At 42.4% G+C, this 24730-nt stretch overlaps 1 protein-coding gene across 5 annotated transcripts in view; it reads left to right on the top strand.

The window, feature by feature from the left end:
* The window catches only part of LOC124794732 (threonine--tRNA ligase 1, cytoplasmic), a 170179-nt gene that overhangs the window by 79062 nt on the left and 66387 nt on the right, over positions 1-24730 (top strand). For all 5 annotated transcript variants that reach the window (XM_047258331.1, XM_047258329.1, XM_047258327.1 and 2 more), the window contains 2 exons: positions 5629-5762; positions 10748-10861. In XM_047258331.1, coding sequence (XP_047114287.1) covers positions 5629-5762; positions 10748-10861 — 248 coding nt within the window. The remainder of the gene's footprint in view (positions 1-5628; positions 5763-10747; positions 10862-24730) is intronic.

Raw genomic sequence — 24730 nt, 5'->3', positions numbered from 1 at the left:
TCGGGCTCCGCTGGATAGATCAGGAGTCCACTACACCCGACAGGTGGCTACACGGGTAGCAGTGGTTGTGTGGCATGGACTGCGCAGTTTTTTAGGTTAGATGGCCTCGGGCAAGTACAGAAAGGGCAACAGCCTCAAAGGGTGCAGGTCAAAGTCAGGACATGTGGGGACCAAGCAGCAATCGGTATTGAAATTGCAAACTGTCGAAGCTGCGTTGGTAAAGTACCGGAACTTCAAGCGCTGATAGAAAGCACCGAAGCTGAAATCGTTATAGGTATGAAAAGCTGGCTGAAGCCAGAGATAAATTCTGCCGAAATTTTTACAAAGGCACAGGTGGTGTTTAGAAAGGATAGATTGCATGCAACCGGTGGTGGCGTGTTGTCGCTGGTAGTAGTAGTTTATCCTGTAGTGAAATAGAAGAGGATAGTTTCTGTGAATTATTATGGGTGGAGGTTCTACTCAACAACCGAGCTAGGTTCCTTTTACTGACCTCCCGACTCTGCAGCATTAGTGGCAGAACAACTGAGAGAAAATTTGGAATACATTTCACATAAATTTTCTCAGCATGTTATAGTCTTAGGTGGAGATTTCAATTTACCAGATATAGACTGGGACACTCAGATGTTTAGGACGGGTGGTAGGGACAGAGCATCGAGTGACATTATACTGAGTGCACTATCCGAAAATTACCTCGAGCAATTAAACAGAGAACCGACTCGTGGAGATAACATCTTGGACCTACTGTTAACAAACAGACCCAAACTTTTTGACTCTTTAAGTGCAGAACAGGGAATCAGTGATCATAAGGCCGTTGCAGCATCCCTGAATATGGAAGTTAATAGGAATGTAAAAAAAGGGAGGAAGGTTTATCTGTTTAGCAAGAGTAATAGAAGGCAGATTTCAGACTACCTAACAGATCAAAACGAAAATTTCTGTTCCGACACTGACAATGTTGAGTGTTTATGGAAAAAGTTCAAGGCAATCGTAAAATGCGTTTTAGACAGGTACGTGCTGAGTAAAACTGTGAGGGACTGGAAAACCCACCGTGGTTCAACAACAAAGTTAGGAAACTACTGCAAAAGTAAAGAGAGCTTTACTGCAAGTTTAAACACAGCTAAAACCTCTCAGACAAACAGAAGCTAAACAATGTCAAAGTTAGCGTAAGGAGGGCTATGCATGAAGCGTTCAGTGAATTCGAAAGTAAAATTATATGTACCAACTTAACAGAAAATCCTAGGAAGTTCTGGTCTTACGTTAAATCAGTAAGTGGATCAAAACAGCATATCCAGACACTCTGGGATGATGATGGCATTGAAACAGGGGAAGACACGTGTAAAGCTGAAATACTAAACACCTTTTTCCAAAGCTGTTTCACAGAGGAAGACCGCACTGCAGTTCCTTCTCTAAATCCTTGCACGAGCAAAAAAATGGCTGACATTGAAATAAGTGTTCAAGGAATAGAAAAGCAACTTAAATCACTGAAATCACTCCACTGGACCTGACGGGATACCAGTTCAATTCTACACAGAGTACACGAAAGAACTTGCCCCCTTCTAACAGCCATGTACCGCAAGTCTCTAGTGGAACGGAAGGTTCCAAATGATTGGAAAAGAGCACAGGTATTCCCAGTTTTCAAGAAGGGTCGCCGAGCAGATGCACAAAACTATAGGCCTATATCTCTGACATCGATCTGTGGTAGAATTTTAGAATATGTTTTTTGCTCGCGTATCGTGTCATTTCTGGAAACCCAGAATCTACTCTGTAGGAATCAACAGGGATTCTGGAAACAGCGATTGTGTTAGACCCAACTCGCTTTATTTGTTCATGAGACCCAGAAAGTATTAGATACAGGCTCCCAGGTAGATGCCATTTTCCTTGACTTCTACAGTTCTACACTGTTGCCTGATAAACAGTCAGAGCCTACATAATATCAAACCAGCTGTGTGGCTGGATTGAAGAGTTTCTAGCAAACAGAACGCAGCATGTTGTTCTCAATGGAGAGACGTCTACAGACGTTGAAGTAACCTGTGGCATGCCACAGGGGAGTGTTATGGGGTCATTGCTTTTCACAATATATATAAGTGACCTAGTAGATAGTGTCAGAATTTCCATGTGGCTTTTCGCGGATGATGCTGTAGTATACAGAGAAGTTGCAGCATTATAAAATTGCAGCGAAATGCAGGAAGATCTGCAGCGGATAGGCACTTGGTGCAGGGAGTGTCAGCTGACCCTTAACATAGACAAATGTAATGTATTGCGAATACATAGAAAGAAGGATCCTTTATTGTATGATTATATGATAGCAGGACAAACACTGGTAGCAGTTACCTCTGTAAAATATCTGGGAGTATGCGTACGGAACGATTTGAAGTGGACTGATCATATAAAATTAATTTTTGGTAAGGCGGGTGCCAGGTTGAGATTCGTTGGGAGAGTCCTTAGAACATGTAGTCCATCAACAAAGGAGGTGGCTTACAAAACACTCGTTTGATCTATACTTGAGTATTGCTCATCAGTGTGGGATCCATACCAGGTCAGGTTGACATAGGAGATAAAGAAGATCCAAACAAGAGCAGCGCGTTTCGTCACAGGGTTATTTGGTAAGTGTGATAGCGTTACAGAGATGTTTAGCAAACTCAAGTGGCAGACTCTGCAAGAGAGGCACTCTGCATTGCAGTGTAGCTTGCTGTCCAGGTTTCGAGAGGGTGCGTTTGTGGATGAGATATCGAATATATTTCTTCTCCATACTTATATCTCCCGAGGAAATCACGAATGTAAAATTAGAGAGATTTGAGCACACACGGAGGCTTTCCGGCAGTCGCTCTTCCCGCGAACCATACGCGACTGGAACAGGAAAGGGAGGTAATGACAGTGGCACGTAAAGTGCCCTCCGCCACACACCACTGGGTGGCTTGCGGAGTATAAATGTAGATGTAGATTTATGGGGGTCAAAATTATAATTTGTTTATGCTTGTGGCTATATAGTGCCCGTATTCTGCACTAAGGCAGTTGAAAAAAAAAAATCTGTCATGTTTTTCGATTGTGCCGAAATTCTTTCTGTATCGGTATAATAGAGTTACTTTTGGTCCCACTGCCATGGCAACTGCCTTGTCAAATCTGTCAGCAGCATTGTCAAGCATGGGTCATGTGGCTATGAATGCCCACAAAATATTGAAATTTAATATTTGGCAGATTTTTTAATCATTGAAATGGGTGGGAAAAGACAAGTAATGTCCAGAAACACATTAAATGGAGACACATTCAGTTCACTGATGGGGAAAATGCCGCTGCTTTTTCACAGAACAATCATTTTCTGAAAGCTTAAATACAGAAAAATAGAGGAAAATAAAGGCCATTTCGGAAAAAGTGCTGTTGAAGTTTTTGCAAAAGCAAACATTCCAGTTAAAAAAGATTCCGATCAGCTCCTAAAAACAGTCAGTTTCACAGAAATAAGGCTTTGTTTGCCTTCACTAACATAGTGTGACAACCATTTAAATTTTGTGCAACTAATCATTTACAACCAAGAAAATAGGTACAAATTTTAACACAAATAGAAGCAAATTTTGCCAAAGTAGTTGCTGCATTTTCTGGTCCCTAGTCATTAGTTTCCATCCAGGTTTGAATGTTCAGTTTGTAGTAATTGACAGGAAGTCATTGAGTGAAACAGAAGTATAATCTAGGGTTCGCTAAGGAACTGTTACGGGCCCTCTGCTGTCCTTACTCTACGTAAACAATGTAGAAGATTATCTGAGCAGTCCTCTTACATTGCTGGCAGATGATGCTATTATTTGTGGTCTGATAAATTTGTCAGAAGGTCAATACAAACAACAAAATAATTTGCACAAGATAGCTGCATGAGACAAAAAGGGGCAATTCCAAACAAATAAAAAGCAGAGGTTGAAAATACTGCTTCAGTTGTAAATTTCTTTATTTTGACACGACTGGTTTTGGACTGTTATAAGCCCATCCCCAGGAGTTCTGCGCTCATAGGCAGCACACCGCACCTGGTACACGCAGTGCTCGGGGACCACAGCACAGCTACGACACCTGACAGTCCAAAACAGGTTGTGTGAAAATAAAGAAATTTACAACTGAAGCAGTATTTTCAACCTCTGCTATAATGCTCAGTTGCGAATGTTCTTCCAACAGGATTGTTACAGTTAAAAAGGTTGAGGTCCTCCACTGGAGTACTAGAAAAGTTCTGTTAAATATCACTTACACAGTAGGTCATGCGAATTTAAGGGATGTTGATTCAACTAAATACGTTGGAATTACATTTACAAATAATTTTAGATTCTAACTATTGCACAGAAAATGTTGTGGGGGAAGGTGAACTGGAGACTGTGTTTTATTGGCAGAACACTTTCGTCAGTCAGCTTTAGATACTATCTACACTACAATTCTCCATCCTCTACTCGAGTATTGCTGTGCTGTATGGGATCCTTACCATATAGGATTGACAGAGGACATTAAAAAGATTCAGAAAAGGGCAGTTCATTTTGTAGTACTGCGAAATAGGGAAGAGTGTGTCACGGATATGATAAGCGAGTAGGTGTGGCAGTCATTAAAACAAAGGTATTTTTTGCTGTGGCAAGGTCTTTTCACGAAATTTCAATCACTAGCATTCTTGTCCTAATGTGAAAATATTTTGTTGCACCATCTACATAGGGAGAATTGTGTATTATGAAAAAATAAGAGAAAAGAGAGCTCACACAGCAAGATTAAGTGTTAAGTGCAAAGTAGTCCTGTGAACACACTGCCAGACACTAATGGGTTATTTGCAGGGTAGTCATGTACATGTAATTATGGACATGATTATTCCTTTCAAACTTTTCTGTATGATCTACAACAAATTCTATGAGAAAAAATATATATAATGTAGCTGCACTTGCTGTTTACAAAATGGTCATGTTCCTTTGACACCTGTTAGTTCAGTGAAGCTTTTATTTTTGAAACGTGTGTCTGAAGAGCATTTTTATTGTAATAAAATAGGCAATATCTATATTAACTTGTTGATTAGCTTGTTCCATGGCATGCTCATACAAAAAGTGCTGAACTTTTGTCATTCAGTAAGCAGATTCTTACCTACCAGTAGGAGATTCGTAGAAGAGAGTGGGAAAACAATTAGAAAATAGGAATGTCATATGTCTTCTAAAAAGGTTTGTAACAATATTGTGAGAAGGAAAGTTGCTTCTCACTATATAGTTGAGATGCCGAGTCACAGATAGGCACAACAAAAAGACTTCAGTTGCCCGAGTCTGCAGTCATGTGTGATAGTTGCATTTGCATGAGTGTATTTGTGTGTCTATTGTTGACAAAGGCCCATGTCCGAAAGCTTTAATTGTGAGATCTTTCTGTTGTGCCTATCTGTGACTCAGCATCTCTGCTATATGGATTTTCCATTGTTTGATTCTAAAAAGGTTTCGTTTTTGTGATATGCTCCTAGCTCTTCTCATTACACAGGTTTCCGGAGAGAGAGAGAGAAAAAATATACAAAAATCAGGAAAAATGTTTTCACTCGTTTGTTGTTCCTTTTCCTAGTTTCCCCAATCAGTGCTATGATTGCATGTTCAGTTGTATAGGGAAAATCTAACATCACTGTGTGAATAAATTTTTCTTTTGTTGCAGCCCAGCAAGTATTCTGGCATTCATCAGCACACATTCTTGGTGAAGCAATGGAGAGGATATATGGAGGCTGTTTATGCTATGGGCCTCCCATTGAGAATGGATTTTACTATGATATGTTTCTGGAGGACAGACAGGTAGCAGAAACACTTTCAGTTTATGACACTGAAGGAATTTAATTAGCTGATGGCTGCTGGAAGAAATTCATTATGTTACTACTCCTCTTGTATGCACAGATTACTGATGCTTTATCCATTTATTAATAGTTCTCATATAATGTAGGTTACAGCATGCATTCAGTTTTCTTCTATGACAGTCAGTGCTGCGTAACATTTGATTCAGTAGAATATTAGGCAATGAATAAGGAATCAGTAATATTCTGATCAGATCTAATACTTATGTAAACATGGGTATAATACAATAATAAAATAAATATAAATTTCGCTCAGCAACACAATACTTAAAATTTGTTTCAGCCAGTGCGGAATACAAGCAGGCACCAGCCAAGAACAACAGAACATAAAGCAGAATATTCACACTCTCCAACCATAACATACTCCAACTGGGCAGTAGTATAAACACAGCATGAATAAAACCACAACAGTGTCTACCTATATTACCACAGACCTCCACTAGCAACTTAATACTGTTACATACAACAGGGTTACCAAGGCTGCCTAGTCTGTGGACAACAACAGCAATATGAAATTCAGGAAAATTATAGCTATGTACAAAAGTAGAACTTGTTCTCAGCATGATTGCAACTTCACTGTGCACAATATCTGCTGTACAAATAATCTCAGTCTAATAAGTTGTCCACCAAATGCTGCAGGGCACAAAAGCACACTCCCAGTGCTCCGTATATTACAGCAATAAGAAAACTGTTCTCTCTGTAACTGGTTGTGGTTGTCATCTTGTTGCCACCAGGTAAAGACAGGTCCACCCTCCAGGTAGGCAATGTCCACAACAGCTTGGCCATGCCCTGCTTCCACTGCACAGGCTGCCCAGCTCATCAGTGTGCCATGTTCCAGCCGAAATTCTATTTCGGTGGCTAACCACCAATCAACTGCTCTCCACTCCGCTTCTTCGCTAGAGAAGAGCATAGAGCAATTGCATCAAAGCCTGTGCATAGAACGAGCCCTGTGGTGGAGAGTGCCATCCAAAATCTGCCAAACTTAGCCCCAGCAGCGTGAAGTCCAAAAGTGCCACTTCGCATGGCACATCTCTGTGTTGACTTTGTTATGTTTTTATGAGTGTATATGACATCATCCCTGCGTAGTCACCCTTTTTTAGTGAAGTATGTAACAGTCCACAGTTTATCCGTGTCTGGCCCTATTTAAATGATCCAAGGAGTCATTTCTCTCTGCACTTTATGTTGGGTGGGAAGTCATTCATATGAACTGAGCTTCTGTGCTGAAAATTGTTTTTGGTAACTCTTTGCAACAAGTAATTATTATTATTATTATTATTATTATTATTATTATTATTATTATTATACATTATAGATAGTATTTGTAATGATAAACACAGCAAAGGAATTCACTATGCTGGATTTCATATGTAGCCTTCTTCTGTCGTTTCAGGCCCTAGGATTTTTCTGATGATTTTTATTTCCAATTTCGTGATATATTCTAGTGCACCATTCTAATCTATGACCAAGAATTGTGATGCCTATAAAGGTTTCTGTCTTGGTGACACTGTTGTAATGTCTCACTTTTACATTACAATGATAGACGTAATTTGTTGTGGGTGTTTCCAGTCTTACAGTATTCACAAAAGAACTGCTTCAAATAGTGATAGTATTAGCTATGGGATTTAGAATTATTGTGAATACTTTACATATGTTAAGCATCAAAAACAATCCTTAAAGTAAGTGGACACACAAAAGGAGCATAAGACCATCTAATTGCTTAAAGAATCACCTCTACACAGTCTAATAAATATACCTGTATGACTGCTAAGTGAACTGGGAAGAAAGGTTAAGATTTGAATGACTGATAACAATTTGCCACAATATATGCTGACAAAGGTGGAAACTCTAAACCAACATCATAATTCTGCTTCACAGAGGATGAATTGTAGACTTGACAAATCAACAAAATTGGTCAGCTAAGAAAATTTTCTGTTTTGTAATTGAAATAATGTTTTTGGGTCTAACACTTCTTGTATGTAATGCAATGGATACAAGAAAGCATGTAGATACACGGATATAATTTATTTAACCTATGTGTAACAACTTTGAATTGCCTTGTGGAGTGGGCCGAACAAGGATGTCATGTCTCGTTATCTGTCAAACCAGGCAGTCTGGTTGTCCAGGGGGACAAGGAACAAAACTTATAAGAAGCAGGAGTAATTTGTCTGTTTACAGTGAGGATTGGCAGTTTTGTTTGACAGAAGAGTTTATTTCTATTGTTGCAAATATCACACAGATGTGCTTGTCCTTTCCCTTTTGTCTCTTTAATCATAAAGATTTCACAAAGTTTTGTTGACTGTCACTGAAATGAGGAAACATGAAGTACTCAGTTTTTACATAATTTAATTCAAAACGTAGCACAGATATCAGTGTGTCATCAGCTTTCATATATGGCACAGTACAATACAGTAAAAATTTACATCTAAACTGTATGAACTCAAATAAAAACATTAACAAATATTACTACACATTAGAGCAACTGTTGCTATGTGTGCATGAAAAAAATCTTCAATCTCGTATTCAGTGAAAAAAAATTCTCTCTGTGGTACTTGATAATGAACATTTGATAATCTAGGGATGAAATTTTTGATAAAAGAGAATCATCTATCAATCTAGAAGCAACTTTAGCAGGCTTGACAAACTCTTTAAAGAAAGAATAAAGCTGAAACTAGTCTCCAGAAATCAAAAGGTACTATCAACAGGAGAAAGGAAGACAGAGGGATGAGGAAAAGAAGGGGGAACGGCTAAAGGTGTCAAAGGATAGAAAAGTCACTCTAAATACTGGATAAGGAAAGGGACAGTGTGTAGGAAATAATGTGGATGTCTTGTAATTGCACCACTGAGTTTCAGAAGACTCTTATTAGTGCTGTAGAAGTTTCAGGACTACTGTTTGGTTGGACAGTTCATGTTCTTGCAGAAGACTTGGCTGTACTGGGTACCAACTGTATGTATCTGTCATGCCTTCGGTATGCTTGGATTTTGTGGACAATAAAGGAGTGTCTACCTTAACACAAAGGTATTCAGTTTCACGAGTACTGTAATTAAATTAAATCAAATGAAGTGTGGCTCACAGCTTAATGAAAACCATACAATTTGATGTTGGGTTTGCGGCATGACTGTTAATGATGCCACTTATTTATTAAAGCAGCTATCCATTACGTATCAAGAATCTGAGTGAACTCAGTAGTAAAATACTGAAGTGGGGGAGAAGGAAGAGATCATGAGAAATAAACAAATTATAAAACATAGTAAAAACAAAATAACTGACAAAGACATGTGGAAAAGGAAATGGAACTAGTAGTGAAACAGCGGGAACACCATCATCAAGATCACCTCATAATCAAGAACGTAGGTGAATATTAATACCATGAGACATAAAATGTGATGTTAACAAAACTGTCTTTGATTTCTTCCAGCACAGAAGATATTGAGGTTCCAGAACCTTTGGAAGTTTAGACACACTGCCAATTCTAGGATTTCAAAATAGGTGACCCATGAAAAGGCTGATGTAGGAGTGATCCCTTTTTGTGTTTTTTGGACTGTATTCTGATCCGTTTGTTACTTGGGATCTAAAATAAGGCTGATCAAAGTGATAAAAAACAATCACAATTTGGATGCACAATTAGAAGTACAGGGCAAGGAAATGCTCTGCCAACATTTCAGTGTGAATTCGATGTACTTGAGGAGAGTGATGTGACAAAAATAGACATCAGGAAAGTGTTTGGTAAAAGTGGGACAGGAGCTGATTTCAGATTGTACAGTGGCGAGATTGGTGTCTCGTGTGGAGGTTTTTGGACAGTGGGTTACAGTGATGCTTACTCAAGGTAAAAATGCATTCTGTGAAGGATTTTCACCTGATGACAATAGCTTAATTAGCTGAACTTTAATTTACAGTATCATCTCATCAGTTCAGTTCACTTTCTGATCTTGCCTAGTAATTGTAATATGGGACTGGAATTTTTACTGTCAGTCCATAATTATTCCCACATTGTTTGTACATTTGTGTGTCTCATAATGCAGAGTATGAAACTCGCCTCACTTCCCTTCAGTTTTGTGTGTCATTTATCATTTCCATCTTTTATTGTACTTTCTGGATGGGATTTCCGAGCCAAGAGATCAAACTAAATTATAAGTCAAAAGTGCCAGACGAATTGGAGATCTAGAGACAAATCACGAAATTGAAAAATGGTGGAAGAGCATGGTGATGGTACTTCACCACTATTATTCAATGTATTATTAGACAAACACAGCCCAAGTTTGTGTTCTTTCTGGTGGAAGTGATACATTGTGTGAGAGAAGAAATTCTTTCTCATTTTCCTTTGTGGTTAAGTAAATAACAAAAGGGATTTAATTTAGTAATATACAGACAGCCATCATAGATCATAATCAACTTCCTGTAAACATAGTCAATAAATGTAATTACGGTTTCAAAACTAGTCGGTCTTTCTGCTTGGATAATTCTCGTATATTAACAATGAAGAGAAATGGTTTTCTGTAACGTTAGAATGAATGAAAGCATAAATTTTTGTTGTGATTTGCACTGATTTCGTGGCTAAACTCAGCAAGGTTGTCTGGTGGTGCATTGCTTGTGTGAGTGATGGTTTTCCTACCTGCAGTTTGTTGTTTGTGCAGACAAGAAATAGTGTATGAAAGTAAGTAATTCCACTTTGTCAACTGTATCCATGGTAAATAAGAGCCGGAGACCCTGTCGAAAGCAACAAACTACTGGGAGTGAATCCTTCCAGTAACTTATTACAGTTACATTACTATTTCCCTTTTTTAGATGGATGTTTGCTAATACCCACAATATTTATAATCAGTTTTTGTGGTACCTTGGATACCAAATTCATTTATTTTTTCTAACTATTTTTGTCAAATTGACAAATATAATCTTACTTTATTAAAATATGTGTGGTTTCATATTTTTAGGTGTCTAATTTGGATTTCCCAGTGGTGGAAGGTCTTGTTAAGACCATTATAAAGGAGAAGCAAAACTTTGAACGACTTGAGGTCAAGAAAGAAGATTTACTAAAAATGTTTGAGGTATAGTTGATTTATTTGGTATCTAATATTACATAACTAATTCTTTTTAACCTGGTTTTAGATAAAATAGTAAAAACATGGGAAAGCAAATAAAAAACAGAGGCACAAAGGGTATAAGCATGGGCCAAGGAAAGAACAAATTTGAAGTGAAATGTTTAGCCTTTGCGGATGATATGGCATTGATAACTGGAAACCGAACAGACGCATCAGTTATGCTTGATCTGTTACACTAAATTGCTGAAAAGACTGCACTAAAAATATCCTATGAAAAAACTGAGTATATAGAACACAAACATAATACAGAAAAGTTTACGAAAACAAAGTATGGGAAAATTAAGAGAGTTGATAAATTCTAATACCTGGGGGAGTGGATCTGAGCCAGTGGACTGGATAACACAACAAACAAACAAAGAATAAAAAAGTTAGAATTTGCATATAAATTAACACAAAACTACTACAATAAGAAATCAGTATCCTTACAAACTAATATTAGACATTATAATTCAGTTATTAGGATACAAGCAACATATGGATCAGAGTGCCTAACATTGAATAAGAAAGGCAAATTAAGAGAACTATAAAAAAAGAGGGAGAAAAATACTAAGAAAAATTCTAGGTCTTGAGAAAAACAATGAAAATAGGTGGATTAAAAGAAGAAATGAAGATTTATACAAAAATACAGAAAGATCACAGCTAAAATTTTATGGACATTTAAAAAGAATGGAAGAAACACGGATTACGAAGAAAATTTTTAATTACTTTAGTAAGCTGAAAAAACTGTACGATGAATAGAAGCAGTAAAGAAAGATGCCAACAAAATAGGTGTTACAGAAGAAATAATACGTGACAGGAATCACTTCAGGCTACTGATAGAAAACTCAAACTGTGAAGAAGATGAGCCAAAACCTCGACCCAAGAGAATGTGGACAGATGAGCAGAGACGAGCAGTTGGAGAGAAAATGATGACGTACTGGGAAGAAAGGAAGAAAAAGAAATGCCATAAGTCTTAAATTGTATGCGGTCCATAGCTGGCGAAATTCATAAATAAATTTAAAAAAATAAATAACTAATTAGGAATGTTCTGAAAGAAATGAGACAGCAGTGATGCTGCAGATATGTGTTCTACTTCAAAATATGTTCAGGATGTAAAAGTGATTTCAAAGTATAACCCATTTGAGTTGGATGTATCTTCATTCTATCTGCACACTTGGGGGGGGGGGGGGGGGGGTGGTATCAGCCTGCAGAGGAACTTCTCTGTTTTAGCATTTTGCTAGCGTATATTAACACATCTGTTGTAAATTACTCTTCCAGTATCAGTTAGTTGAATGAGCAAGTTGAAATTTATCACAGTGTGAGGACAGATTTTGAAGCCATAAAATAGTTGCACACCAAAAGAAAGAAGAAGAAAGGTTCCTTAGTAATTGGTAAGTCTTATTTCTTTTTTGCCATGCTATATGTTTATTGTATTCATATCTTTCTCAAATAAACAATACTCTAAGAATAGGAAAATAATAAGTGAAGAACCATGCACAATTTGTCAGATGAAATCATGTTGAGCTATAGGCATGTAAGCAAAAGAAGTGCACTCATCTGTGACATGCATGTATAGTCTCCTTAAAGTTAGTTGTTTATTGCATAAAATTTGCTTTAAATACAATCGTACTGTTTTCAGTAGATCATGTGACTGATCATTAATTGAAAACACGTCTCAGGTTCTACATAATTACATCCGCTTAGACGCTCCAAGTGCCTGTGTTGTGGAAAACTGTCAGACCAGTTGATTTGTATGTCTGCCAGCGGCATGGCATCGGTTGTTAACACATGGAACACATATTCCAGATGTTGCAGAGCTATAATTCCGTTCCCACTGTCCTGGGGGACTCTGTAAATCACATCAGCTGGATGCCAAATGTTTTCCTTAAATCACTTCCTTTGTCCCTAACTCTCCAACAAAGAATGCACTCCTTTCCATTGCTTTTGTTGTCGAGGAAAGGAAAAGAGTTAGGAGTTCAATATTTTGTTTAACGAGAGCCCCCACCCCCTTCTCAGTTTACCGCCTCAACTGAAAGATAACATTGACATTAAAATAGCTCCTTATTGGTAAAATATCTCCTATTTTGCAGTGAAATGTAAAATGATTCAGGATCAATGTGGAGGAAAATACCCCAAGCACAAGATAATTATTTGCACCCCTACCTACAGGATGCACATTTCAAAGATTATGATACCACTTTGGTAAGGGGTCACAGCCTCCACAGTGGAGCGACTGTTTGTATTAATGACTTATCCTACTCTTCGCTTCTGCTGACAAGTAAACAATCACAAAGTGTATGAGTAGGATAACAATATGTACTTCCTGATCCGTCTCCCCTTGAGGCAGTCAGTGTCCTCTTGGTACATTTTATCAGCCATATCTTCATTGTAAATATCTTAATGTACACAATGAGCCACATAGTTTCCTGTCACTTGCAGGTGGTGTTAAACATCACACACGGATATAAAATCTATATCTTCTAAACAGAAAACAACTCAGTTACAAGGCCATTTCTTGTCATTTGTTGTGTGCTGTCATTGGCCATTGCTGATACCTCTATCTTTAGGAACTGTTTCCCATCCCAAAGCCTAGAAGATGCCTAAAAATGGTATCCATTCCTCTTTTGTCTTTGACAAGGTTGATGGTTGAATAAACTTGCGTCCTTAAACTGGATATATTTAGCCACCAAAATTCATCATTTATTGAAATGCTAAGCACTGGCTGGAATTAAACTTGGTAACAAGTTTTTCATGGTGGCCATTTTTGCAGCAGCTGAATATAAATTGCAGTAGTTAAAAAAAATGCTTTTTGCGTGCTGCACATCAAGCTTTTTTATTTAAATTTTGTACCCAGGCTCATTTCACCTTAGTTACTAGCTTCTTCAGCCAGTGTCCTGAAATATTACTCGATTTTTTTTATTTTTATTTGCACTTACAGGCTACAGCTTTAAAATCATTTACTAAAGTATTTGGTTTGCTGAATTATGTATAATAAAATAGTAAAGTACTTGCAGATTAGTGTCTAATTCATTATTTTACACTGTATTATTGCACTCTAGACACAGTAAATGGCAATTTTGAAAACTGTAACCACAATTAAAACTGCAGACTTTCAGCCAGTTTGTCACCTGAGAGGAAGCTGTTTGGCTTACAAATAATGAATTAGGTGCTGATCTGTAAGTACTTTTCCATTTTATTGTAAAAATTTCAATGAACTGTTTTAAATGTATAATCTCTATGTGCAAACTATGTGACTTATATGTGCAAACAAAAAAATCGTATGATATATCAGGACATTCACTGAAAATGAAGATGCCTTGTAATTGAAGTGAAATGTGTCAGTGTGCATAAGTTAAAAAAGCTTAATGTGCAGCATGCAAATGCATTTTTATTTTGAACTATTACAGTTTATAAACTTAGTAATTTTATATAAATAGTTGAAATCTGTATCCATTTGACCACATTGACCATTCAACTGTAACACTACAATGTCCGCACAGAGGATCACACTTCAGAGCAGTTTGTTTGTGAAGGACTTCATCAGTTTTACTCTTCTTCTAATCTTGCAATCACATGTCATGCAGTCAACAGTTGATGGGATGGAGAGTGGACACAAAAATCCATATTTTAAATAGTTGTCTGAGAAATATGTATGTGTCGTTTTCATTATTTGCGTGTGGTGATTTTCAAAGACAGTCAGCCCTAAGTTATGGGGAACATCAAGATATCGTCTGCTTGTTTTATTGTTGCTGAATAATCCAGACTTAAGTGTGATTATGTCTTATTCCTTCATTAGGTACAAAAGTGTATAAAAACAAGACCAGAGCATGAAAATAGTCTTAAGTTGGCCACTAGTGTGTTTATGACTAATTCCATTTCCAACCTTTGTACTATGACTAGCAAGCCGTCACTTTACATCATGTAGCTTCTCTTCATCCTACGATTAGAATATAAAATATTCCATATCTTGGGCATCTGCATAGCTTTCTGTTTCTCACTCTTCTGTGGAACAACATTTAAATAATTATTTATATGCAATGAGGCCATTTGGGGTTCAAGCAGAAAGCTCTTCTTTAAGCAGCATGTAACAACTGAGAGGTGAGACTAATGAAGAAAGGTGAACAGCTGTTGCATGTTAAATTAGTCTGTGATTTGAATTATCTGTCTTTCCATTATCTCTGTGGTGTCAACAGCCCACTCTCTCCTAATTCTAACTTATGAGGTTTTCACGTCTTGTATTTGTCTAGCACTTTGTTCTTAATTTTCCTGTAAGTTTGTCCTGCTTCTACTTAATTCATTTATTTTACTCCTCCCCCCACTCTCCCCCTCCCCCTTTTACCTCTCCCTCCCTCTCTTTTTTGCCTTGCCTTGTTTTTCGAGATGAAGACACTTGGTATAATTAGCAGAGGAATCACTGTACTTTTATAACTTTTCTTCTACATTGTCCAACTATCTATTACTATTATTACTACACAGTTAACAAATGTGTTTTTATACCGATTAGTGTTTCGAATTTTCAGACTCCTGATTTCCTGCCGTTTGCACATGAATGATTTGCTAAAAACAATTTACGCCAATACAGTGAACTCCAGTTCACTTTGCACTGGACCAGATACAAAATCGAAATGCAAATTATTTTTATAGTATTGTAGTCATGTTAATTTGGAATATTATTTATTTTCAGTAACATTCAAGATTAAATGTAGTGACATAAAGGTGTAAGAAATCATCAAAGGCCTTTGTATGATTCTATGTAACAGGTTTGATAATCAATTCAACAATATTCTTAGTTCTAATTTTTGCATAATGAGTAATTTATTGGCCATGGTTGCATTGAGCCAGAAGGTTATCACATAAGACAGCAGAAAGTAATAGTAAGTGGAATATTCTAGCTCTTTGTTTTTATATCAACACAATGAAAGGTACTTTTAAGTGCAAAATAAATTGATTGAATTATTTGAACATCTTATTAGTAAAATGTTTTCCAACACATGGCAGGGATGGCACAGCAACCACTAATATATATAAAGAAACAACAATCGGTCTTGATTGCAGGGATATGCAGAGGGATACAGCCCAATATAGACACTCTTTGATAGTATTAATGGAACAAAGTGACTTACCATTGCAATTCTTGCGTGGGGTGGGGAGGTTGTTGTTATTGTTGTTGTTGTTGTTGTGGTCTTCAGCCCAGAGACTGGTTTGATACCCCCTGCGGGTTCGGGGGTAAGAATAGGCCCGCGGTATTCCTGCCTGTCGTAAGAGGCGACTAAAAGGAGTCTCAAACGTTTCGGCCTTATGTGATGGTCCCCTCTCGGGTTTGACCTCCATCTATCTAAATTATTCCGAAGAGCGAGCCAATTGGGGAAGGGCACCTTACATGGTGCACTGTATCCTTCGTGCAATTAGACCTATAGCCGTCTTTCTCGTCGTTGCAATGGTGTCCCGCTCGTTTTCGATCTCTTGGGCGATTACCACGCTGCACTCTGCAGTGTTTCTTTTAACTGTGACGACGACGTTGGCCATTTTTGCACCTAAGATCCAGCACGGTAGCCAGTCCGTTGTGGTGGGGTCGCCATGTACCCTCTTGGTTGTAGCCCCCTGACAACACAGGGATCGCTCTACTGATGCCTGCGCCGTTCACTCCCCACGTATGCCAAGGAGTAGATGCCCATCTCCCTGGGGCATCAGGACTCCCGGCAATGGCCATCCTGCCAGGTGGCCTTTGCTGTGGCTGGGTGGCGCCCGTGGGGAGGGCCCTTGGTCGGAGTAGGTGGCATCAGGGCGGATGACCCGCAATGAAGCGTGGTACATCATCTGTCAGCAGTCTCTAAGCGTTCGAGAGCCCATTTTAAAGGTAACGTTTATGACCCCAAATCGTTCCCCTCCCTCGCCACACCATGGGAGGAACGACAGGCATTGTGTGACACTGAGACGTATTCGCCCAGATATCTTGTCTGTACCAGAGCTGATGGGGAATCCTTTATATCCATGAAGCCTCAGTTCTTTGTAGAGCATTTAGAGGACAAGTTTGGGGAGGTGGAGGGCTTGTCCAAGATGCGGTCCGGATCGGTGTTGATCAAAACGGCATCCTCCGCCCAGTCGCGGGCCTTGCTCGCTTGTACTAAGCTGGGGGATGTCTCCGTCACTATCACGCCCCATAAGAGTCTGAACATGGTCCAGGGCATTATCTTTCACAGGGATCTGCTTTTACAGTCCGACGACGAGCTGCGCGCCAACTTGGAGCGCCGAGGTGTCCATTTCGTCCGCCGCGTCCACCGGGGTCCGAGGGATCGTCAAGTTGCCACCGGTGCCTTCATCTTGGCCTTCGAGGGTGACACGTTACCTGAGAAGGTCAAGGTGATGGTGTACCGTTGTGATGTCAAGCCGTATATCCCTCCCCCGATGCGGTGCTTCAAGTGTTGGAAGTTCGGCCACATGTCTTCACGCTGTGCTTCCGACCTCGTCTGTCGCGATTGCGGTCGACCTTCCCATCCTGATCATCCCTGTGCGCCGCCTCCAATCTGTGTGAACTGTGGTGTGCACCATCCGCCTTGCTCGCCAGACTGTCCGATCCTGCAGAAGGAGCGGAAATATGATCGGCTTCATCCGGTGCGCATGCCAGTTTCTTATGCCGCCACTGTCACTCCTTCTCCACTTCCATCCGCTCTGGTCAGCTCTCAGAGTCGAAGTCCCACACCTGCCCCCTTGATGGTGGGGGGCACTAAACCTCCTGTTGCTCCTGCTCCATCTACTTCAGGAGCAACACCCCCCCAACCATCGGGGACATCAGTCCCCCCTTCCCAGCCGGAGCAGCGTAAGACTTCTTCGGCTACTCTCGTAAGGAAGGGGTCCCTTGGGGACCTCCCTTCCCAAGTTCCGTCCGGTACAAAGGCCGACAGCCGCCAGTGGCTTACACAACCGCCAGTCCCTGGTCGTAGGGACACACGGTCGTCGTCTGTCCCTGCGACCGACCCAGTTGCGCCCTCCCAGCCTGCGCCACCAAAGGCACGGCGCGAGAAGCAGCAGAAGAAGAAACTCCCCAAGGCTACCGACATTGCGGTGGCACCCATTCCACCGCTTCCTACAAGCTATGCGTCTGAGGATGAGGTGGAGATTCTGGCGTCCGCTGAGGACATGGATCTCGCCAGTCCCTCGGATGCAGTAGATGGCTGTTGTCCAGGTGGTGACTCAGTAGCAGCAGGGGCCCCGGAGGCGTAATCTGCCTCCCCAGTCCCTTCACGCCTTTCCCATCCATGGCTAATAACATCCTGCAGTGGAACTGCAGCGGTTTCTTCCACCATCTCGCTGAGCTCCGCCACCTTATCAGCCGTCATCCTTTCCTTTGCATTGCTCTGCAGGAAACTTGGTTTCCAGCAATGCGAACCCCCGCCCTCCGTGGCTATCGGGGTTATTTTAAGAACCGGGCAGCTTATGCAAGGGTGTCTGGTGGCGTCTGCATATATGTCCTGAACTCTCTTCACAGCGAGTTTGTGCCTCTACAAACAGCTTTAGAGGCTGTCGCTGTTCGGGTGTGGACGCCCCGGGCCATTACCGTCTGCAGTATTTACCTTCCACCTGATGGTACTGTCGCGCAGCATGTCCTGGCTGCTCTGATAGCACAACTGCCGCCACCTTTTTTGCTGCTGGGCGATTTCAATGCCCACAATCCTCTATGGGGTGGGACTGTCTCCGATGATCGTGGTCGGGCCGTGGAGCATGTGTTGGCTCAGCTCGACCTTAGCCTCTTGAACACCGGTGCTCCCACGCATTTCAGTGTGGCCCATGGCTCGTTCTCGGCCATCGATCTCTCTATTTGCAGCCCTGGACTTGTCCCATCCCTCCACTGGAGGGTGCATCCTGACCTATGTGGTAGTGACCATTTTCCCATCTATTTGTCACTGCCACAGTGTCATTCTTCTGGGCGCTTGCCCCGCTGGGCTTTCCACAGGGCTGACTGGCCAGCTATTACTTCCGCTGTAACCATAGCGTCTCCCCCACAGGGTGACATTGACGAGGTGGTCCGTGTTTTAACCACGTCCATCATTTCAGCGGCCGAGGCTACCATCCCCCGTTCCTCTGGCCTCCCTCGGCGGAAGGCTGTCCCCTGGTGGTCGCCGGAGATTGCTGAGGCTATTCGCGACCGTAGGCGGGCTCTCCAGCGTCATAGGCGGCACCCGTCTCTGGAGACCCTCATCGCCTTTAAGAGGCTCCGTGCCTTCGCCCGTCGACTTATTGCACGGCGTAAGCAGGAGTGCTGGGAGAGGTACGTCTCCTTCCTGGGCTCCCGTGTCTCGTCCTCGCACGTGTGGTCCCGGATCCGACGGATTTATGGCTCCCAGACCCCTGTGGGTGTCCCTGGGCTCTGCTTGGACGGCGCTGTCTGCACGGACGCTGCCGCCATTGCTGAACGGCTCGCCGCGCACTTTGCTCAGAGCTCTGCGACTGCATCCTATCCCCCCGCCTTTCGCTCTCTAAAGGAGCGAGCCGAACGGACGCCGTTCTCATTCCACACGCGTCATTATGAAACATACAATGCTCCTTTCAGCGAGAGGGAACTCCTCGCTGCCCTCGCCGATTGCCCTGATACAGCACCAGGCCCAGACTGCATCCACGCGCAGATGCTGAAGCATCTCTCCAGGGACTGCCAGAGCCACATTCTCGCGATATTTAATCGCATTTGGAGCGAAGGCGTGTTCCCGTCGCAATGGCGGGAGGGCGTTATTGTCCCCATCTTGAAACCCGGTGCAGACCCACTGGCGGTGGACAGCTATCGTCCCATTACCCTCACCAACGTTTTGTGCAAATTGCTCGAACGTATGGTGGGGCGGCGTTTGTGTTGGGTCCTTGAGTCGCGCGGTCTCCTCGCTCCATCCCAGGGTGGCTTCCGTCGGGGCCGGTCTGCCACGGACAATTTGGTGCGGCTGGAATCTGCTATTCGTACGGCCTTCGCCCGACGTCAGCATCTCGTTGCTGTATTTTTCGATCTGCGGGAGGCGTATGACACCACATGGAGGCATCACATCCTCGCCACGTTGTATGAGTGGGGTCTTCGTGGTCGGCTCCCGGCTTTTATTCAAACCTTTCTATTGCACCGCTCTTTCCGGGTGCAAGTCGGTGCCGTCTCTAGTTCTTCTTATACACAGGAAAATGGGGTCCCACAGGGCTCGGTGTTGAGTGTGTCCTTATTCCTAGTGGCCATTAATGGTCTGGCTGCAGCAGTGGGGTCGTCGGTGTCTCCTTCTTTGTATGCCGACGACTTCTGCATCTCATTTAGCTCCACGACTACGGGAGTCGCCGAACGCAGGCTGCAAGTCGCCGTTCGCAAGGCAGCATCATGGGTTCTGACTCATGGCTTTCAGTTCTCTGCTGCCAAAACTCGAGTTATGCACTTCTGCAGGCGTCGGACGGTCCACCCTCATCCTGCACTTTACCTCGACGGCCACCTGCTTGAAGTGGTGGACACTTGCCACTTCTTGGGACTCGTGTTTGATGCCCGGCTCACATGGGTTCCTCATGTTACTCAGCTGAAGCAAAAATGCTGGCGGCACCTCAACGCCCTCCGCTGCCTTAGCCACACGTCTTGGGGTGCAGATCGCTGCACGCTGCTGCGGTTGTACCGCGCCCTTGTGCAGTCCCGGCTTGATTATGGGAGCCTGGCCTATGGGTCTGCGTCCCCCTCAGTGTTGAAGTTGTTAGACCCCATACACCACTGTGGGGTTAGGCTTGCCACTGGCGCTTTTCGCACCAGCCCCGTGGATAGTCTACTGGTGGAGGCTGGGGTTCCCCCGCTGCGGATTCGCCGCCATCGTCTGCTCGTCGACTATGCTGTCCACGTTCATTGCTCGCCAGATCATCCCAATCGTCGCCTGCTTTTCCCTGCTATGGTCCTCCCTCTGCCCGAACGGCGACCTAGGTCTGGGCTTTCCGTCGCTGTCCGTGTTCAGTCCCTGCTGTCGGAATTGGGTTCATTCCCTCTTCCGCCTCCCTTCCGGGTCCGTGCACCTACGCCTCCCTGGTGTTTGTCCCGGCCGTTCGTCCGTCTGGACTTGGCACAGGGACCCAAGGACTCGGTTCCGCCTGTGGCCCTCCGTCGCAGTTTTCTTGCGCTCCTCGCCTCATTTCCGGGCTGTGAGCCTGTCTACACTGATGGTTCCCTGGTTGATGGTCGCACTGCCTACGCTTTTGCTCACGCTGCCCATGTTGAACAGCGCTCCTTGCCAGCTGGCTGTAGTGTTTTTACTGCAGAGCTGGTGGCCATCTTCCGCGCTCTTGAGCATATGCGTTCCTGCTCAGGTGCGTCCATCGTCATCTGCAGTGACTCCTTGAGCAGCCTCCAGGCCATCGACCGCTGCTATCCCCCTTCTCCTCTGGTGTCCTCTATTCGGGAGTCTGTTTCCACCATTACCCACTCTGGTCGTATGGTGGTTTTTGTTTGGACGCCAGGTCATGTTGGCATCCCAGGGAACGAACGTGTTGACAGGCTGGCCAAAGGGGCGATCGACGCCCCAGCTTTGGAGATCGGCCTCACAGCTCGCGACCTGCAGCTGGTGTTGCGCCGTAAGGTGCTTGGGGTGTGGGCTGATGAGTGGCGTGGCCTGACATCCCCGAATAAGCTGCGGGCTGTTAAGGAGACGACCGATGTGTGGCGTTCCTCCCTGCGGGCTTCTCGCAGGGACTCGGTAGTCTTGTGTCGGCTGCGCATCGGCCATACATACCTGACGCACGGCCATCTGTTGCGTCAGGAGGATCCCCCCTTGTGTCGGTGTGGGTCCCGGCTGACGGTCGGCCACATTTTGCTGGAGTGTCCTCGACTGCGCACACTCCGGCGATCTTTTAATCTCCCGGGCACTTTGGCTTTGGTTTTATCTGACGATGCCTCCATGGCTGATGACGTTTTAAATTTTATCCGTGGTAGTCCGTTTTATGGTTCGATTTAAGGAGGTCCTGCACCTTTCCCTTTCTGTGTCTTTTGTCCTTGTGTCTGTTGCTGTTCTGGTGTGCCGTGAGATGGTTGACTCTTTCCCATTTTTGTTCTCGTGGTCAGTCCACCGGTCTCCGGCCATCTTCCTTTCTTCTGTTTCTTTCTGTCTGGTGTTCCTCTGTCCTGTTCTTGTCTGTAGTGTTTGTTGATGCATTTGTGTTCTTTTAGCGCCTGGGGGGACGTCTCCTCCCCCTTTGGTTTTTACCTGCTCCGTCGATTTTCGGATCGCCTGATTTTGGAATGGGGGACTGATGACCTTCGCTGTTTAGTCCCCCTTAAACATCCCAACAACAACAACAACAACAACAACTGGTTTGATGCAGCTCTCCATGCTACACTATCCTGTGCAACCTTCTTTATCTCCCAGTACCTACATCCTTCTGAATCTGTTTAGTGTATTCTTCTCTTGGTCTTCCTCTATGATTTTTACCCTCCACACTGCCCTCCAGTACTAAATTGGTGATCCCTTGATGGCTCAGAATATGCCCTACCAACCAATCCCTTCTTCTAGTCAAGTTGTGCCACAAATTTCTCTCCTCTCCAGTTCTATTCAATACCTCCTCATTAGTTATGTGATCTACCCATCCAATCTTCAGCATTCTTCTGTAGCACCACATTTTGAAAGATTCTATTCTCTTCTTGTGTAGACTATTTATCGTCCATGTTTCACTTCCATACATGGCTACACTCCATACAAATAGTTTCAGAAACGACTTCCTGACACTTAAATCTATACTCAAATTTATCTTCTTCAGAAACACTTTCCTTGCCATTGTCAGTCTACATTTTATATCCTCTCTACTTTGACCATTATCAGTTATTTTGCTCCCCAAATAGCAAAACTCATTCACTACTTTAAGCATCTCATTTCCTAATCTAATACCCTCAGCGTCATCTGACTTAATTCGACTACATTCCATTATCCTCATTTTGCTTTTGTTGATGTTCATCTTATATTCTCCTTCCAAGACACTGTCCATTCTTTTCAGCTGCTCTTCCAGGTCCTTTGCTGTCTCTGACAGAATTGCAATGTCATTGGCGAACCTCAAAGTTTTTATTTCTCCTCCATGGACTTTAATTCCTGCTCTGAATTTTTCTTTTGTTTCCTTTACTGCTTGCTCAATATACAGATTGAATAACATTGGGGATAGGTTGCAACCCTGTCTCACTCTCTTCCCAACCACTGCTTCCCTTTCGTGCCCCTGGACTGTTAAAACTGCCATCTGGTTTCTGTAAAAATTGTAAGTAGCCTTTCGCTCCCTGTATTTTACGCCTGCCACCTTCAGAATTTGAAAGAGAGTATTCCAGTCAACATTGTCAAAAGCTTTCTCTAAGTCTACAAATGCTAGAAATGTAGGTTTGCCTTTTCTTAATATATTTTCTAAGATAAGTCGAAGGGTCAGGTTTGCCTCATGTGTTCCAACGTTTCTACGGAATCCAAACTGATCTTCCCCGAGATCAGCTTCTACCATTTTTTCCATTCGTCTGTAAAGAATTCGTGTTAGTATTTTCCAGCCATGGCTTATTAAACTGATAGTTCGGTAATTTTCACATCTGTCAACACCTGCTTTCTTTGTGATTGGAATTATTATATTCTTCATGAAGTCTGAGAGTATTTCGCCTGTCTCATACATCTTGCTCACCAGATGGTAGAGTTTTGTTTGGCTTGGCTCTCCCAAGGCTGTCAGTAGTTCTAATGGAATGTTGTCTACTGCCGGGGCCTTGTTTCGACTTAGGTCTTTTAGTGCTCTGTCGAACTCTTCACACAGTATCATATCTCCTATTTCATCTTCATCTACATCCTCTTCCATTTCCATAATATTGTCCCCAAGAACATCGCCCTTGTATAGACCCTCTATATACTCCTTCTACCTTTCTGCTTTCCCTTCTTTGCTTAGAACTGGGTTTCCATCTGAGCTCTTGATATTCATACAAGTGGATCTCTTTTCTCCAAAGGTCTCTTTAATTTTGCTGTAGGCGCCTACTTGATCCTCTGCTACCTTCACTATTTCGTCTCTCAAAGCTACCCATTCTTTTTCTACTGTATTTCTTTCCCCCATTCTTGTCAGTCGTTCCCTAATGCTCTCCCTGAAGCTCTCTACAACCCCTGGTTCTTTCAGTTTATCCAGGTTCCATCTCCTCAAATTCCCACCTTTTTGCAGTTCCTTCAGAATTTAATGTACAGTTCATAACCAATAGATCGTGGTCAGAATCCACATCTGCCCCTGGAAATGTCTTGCAATTTAAAACCTGGTTCATGAATCTCTGTCTTACCATTATATTATCTATGTGATACCTTCTAGTATCTCCAGGCTTCTTCCATGTATACAACCTTCTTTCATGATTCTTGAACCAAGTGTTAGCTATGATTAAGTTATGCTCTGAGCAAAATTCTACCCGGCCGCTTCCTCTTTCATTTCTTCCACCCAATCCATATTCACCTACTATGTTTCCTTCTCTCCCTTTTCCTACTATCAAATTCCAATCACCCATGAGTATTAAATTTTCGCCTCCCTTCAATATCTGAATAATTTCTTTTACCTCATCATACATTTCATCAATCTCTTCATCATCTGCGGAGCTAGTTGGCATATAAATTTGTACTACTGTGGTAGGTGTGGGATTCATATCTATCTTGGCCACAATAATGCTTTCACTATGCTGTTTGTTGTAGCTTACCCGCATCACTATTTTCCTGTTCATTATGAAACCTACTCCTGCATTACAACTATTTGATTTTGTATTTATAACCCTGTATTCATCTGACCAGAAGTCTTGTTCCTCCTGCCACCGAACTTCACTAATTCCCACTATATCTAACTTTAAGCTATCCATTTCCCTTTTTAAATTTC

Source organism: Schistocerca piceifrons, chromosome 4 (assembly GCF_021461385.2).
Source record: "Schistocerca piceifrons isolate TAMUIC-IGC-003096 chromosome 4, iqSchPice1.1, whole genome shotgun sequence".
NCBI classification, from domain to species: Eukaryota; Metazoa; Arthropoda; class Insecta; order Orthoptera; family Acrididae; genus Schistocerca; species Schistocerca piceifrons.
This window is presented reverse-complemented; position numbering and strand designations above follow the sequence as displayed.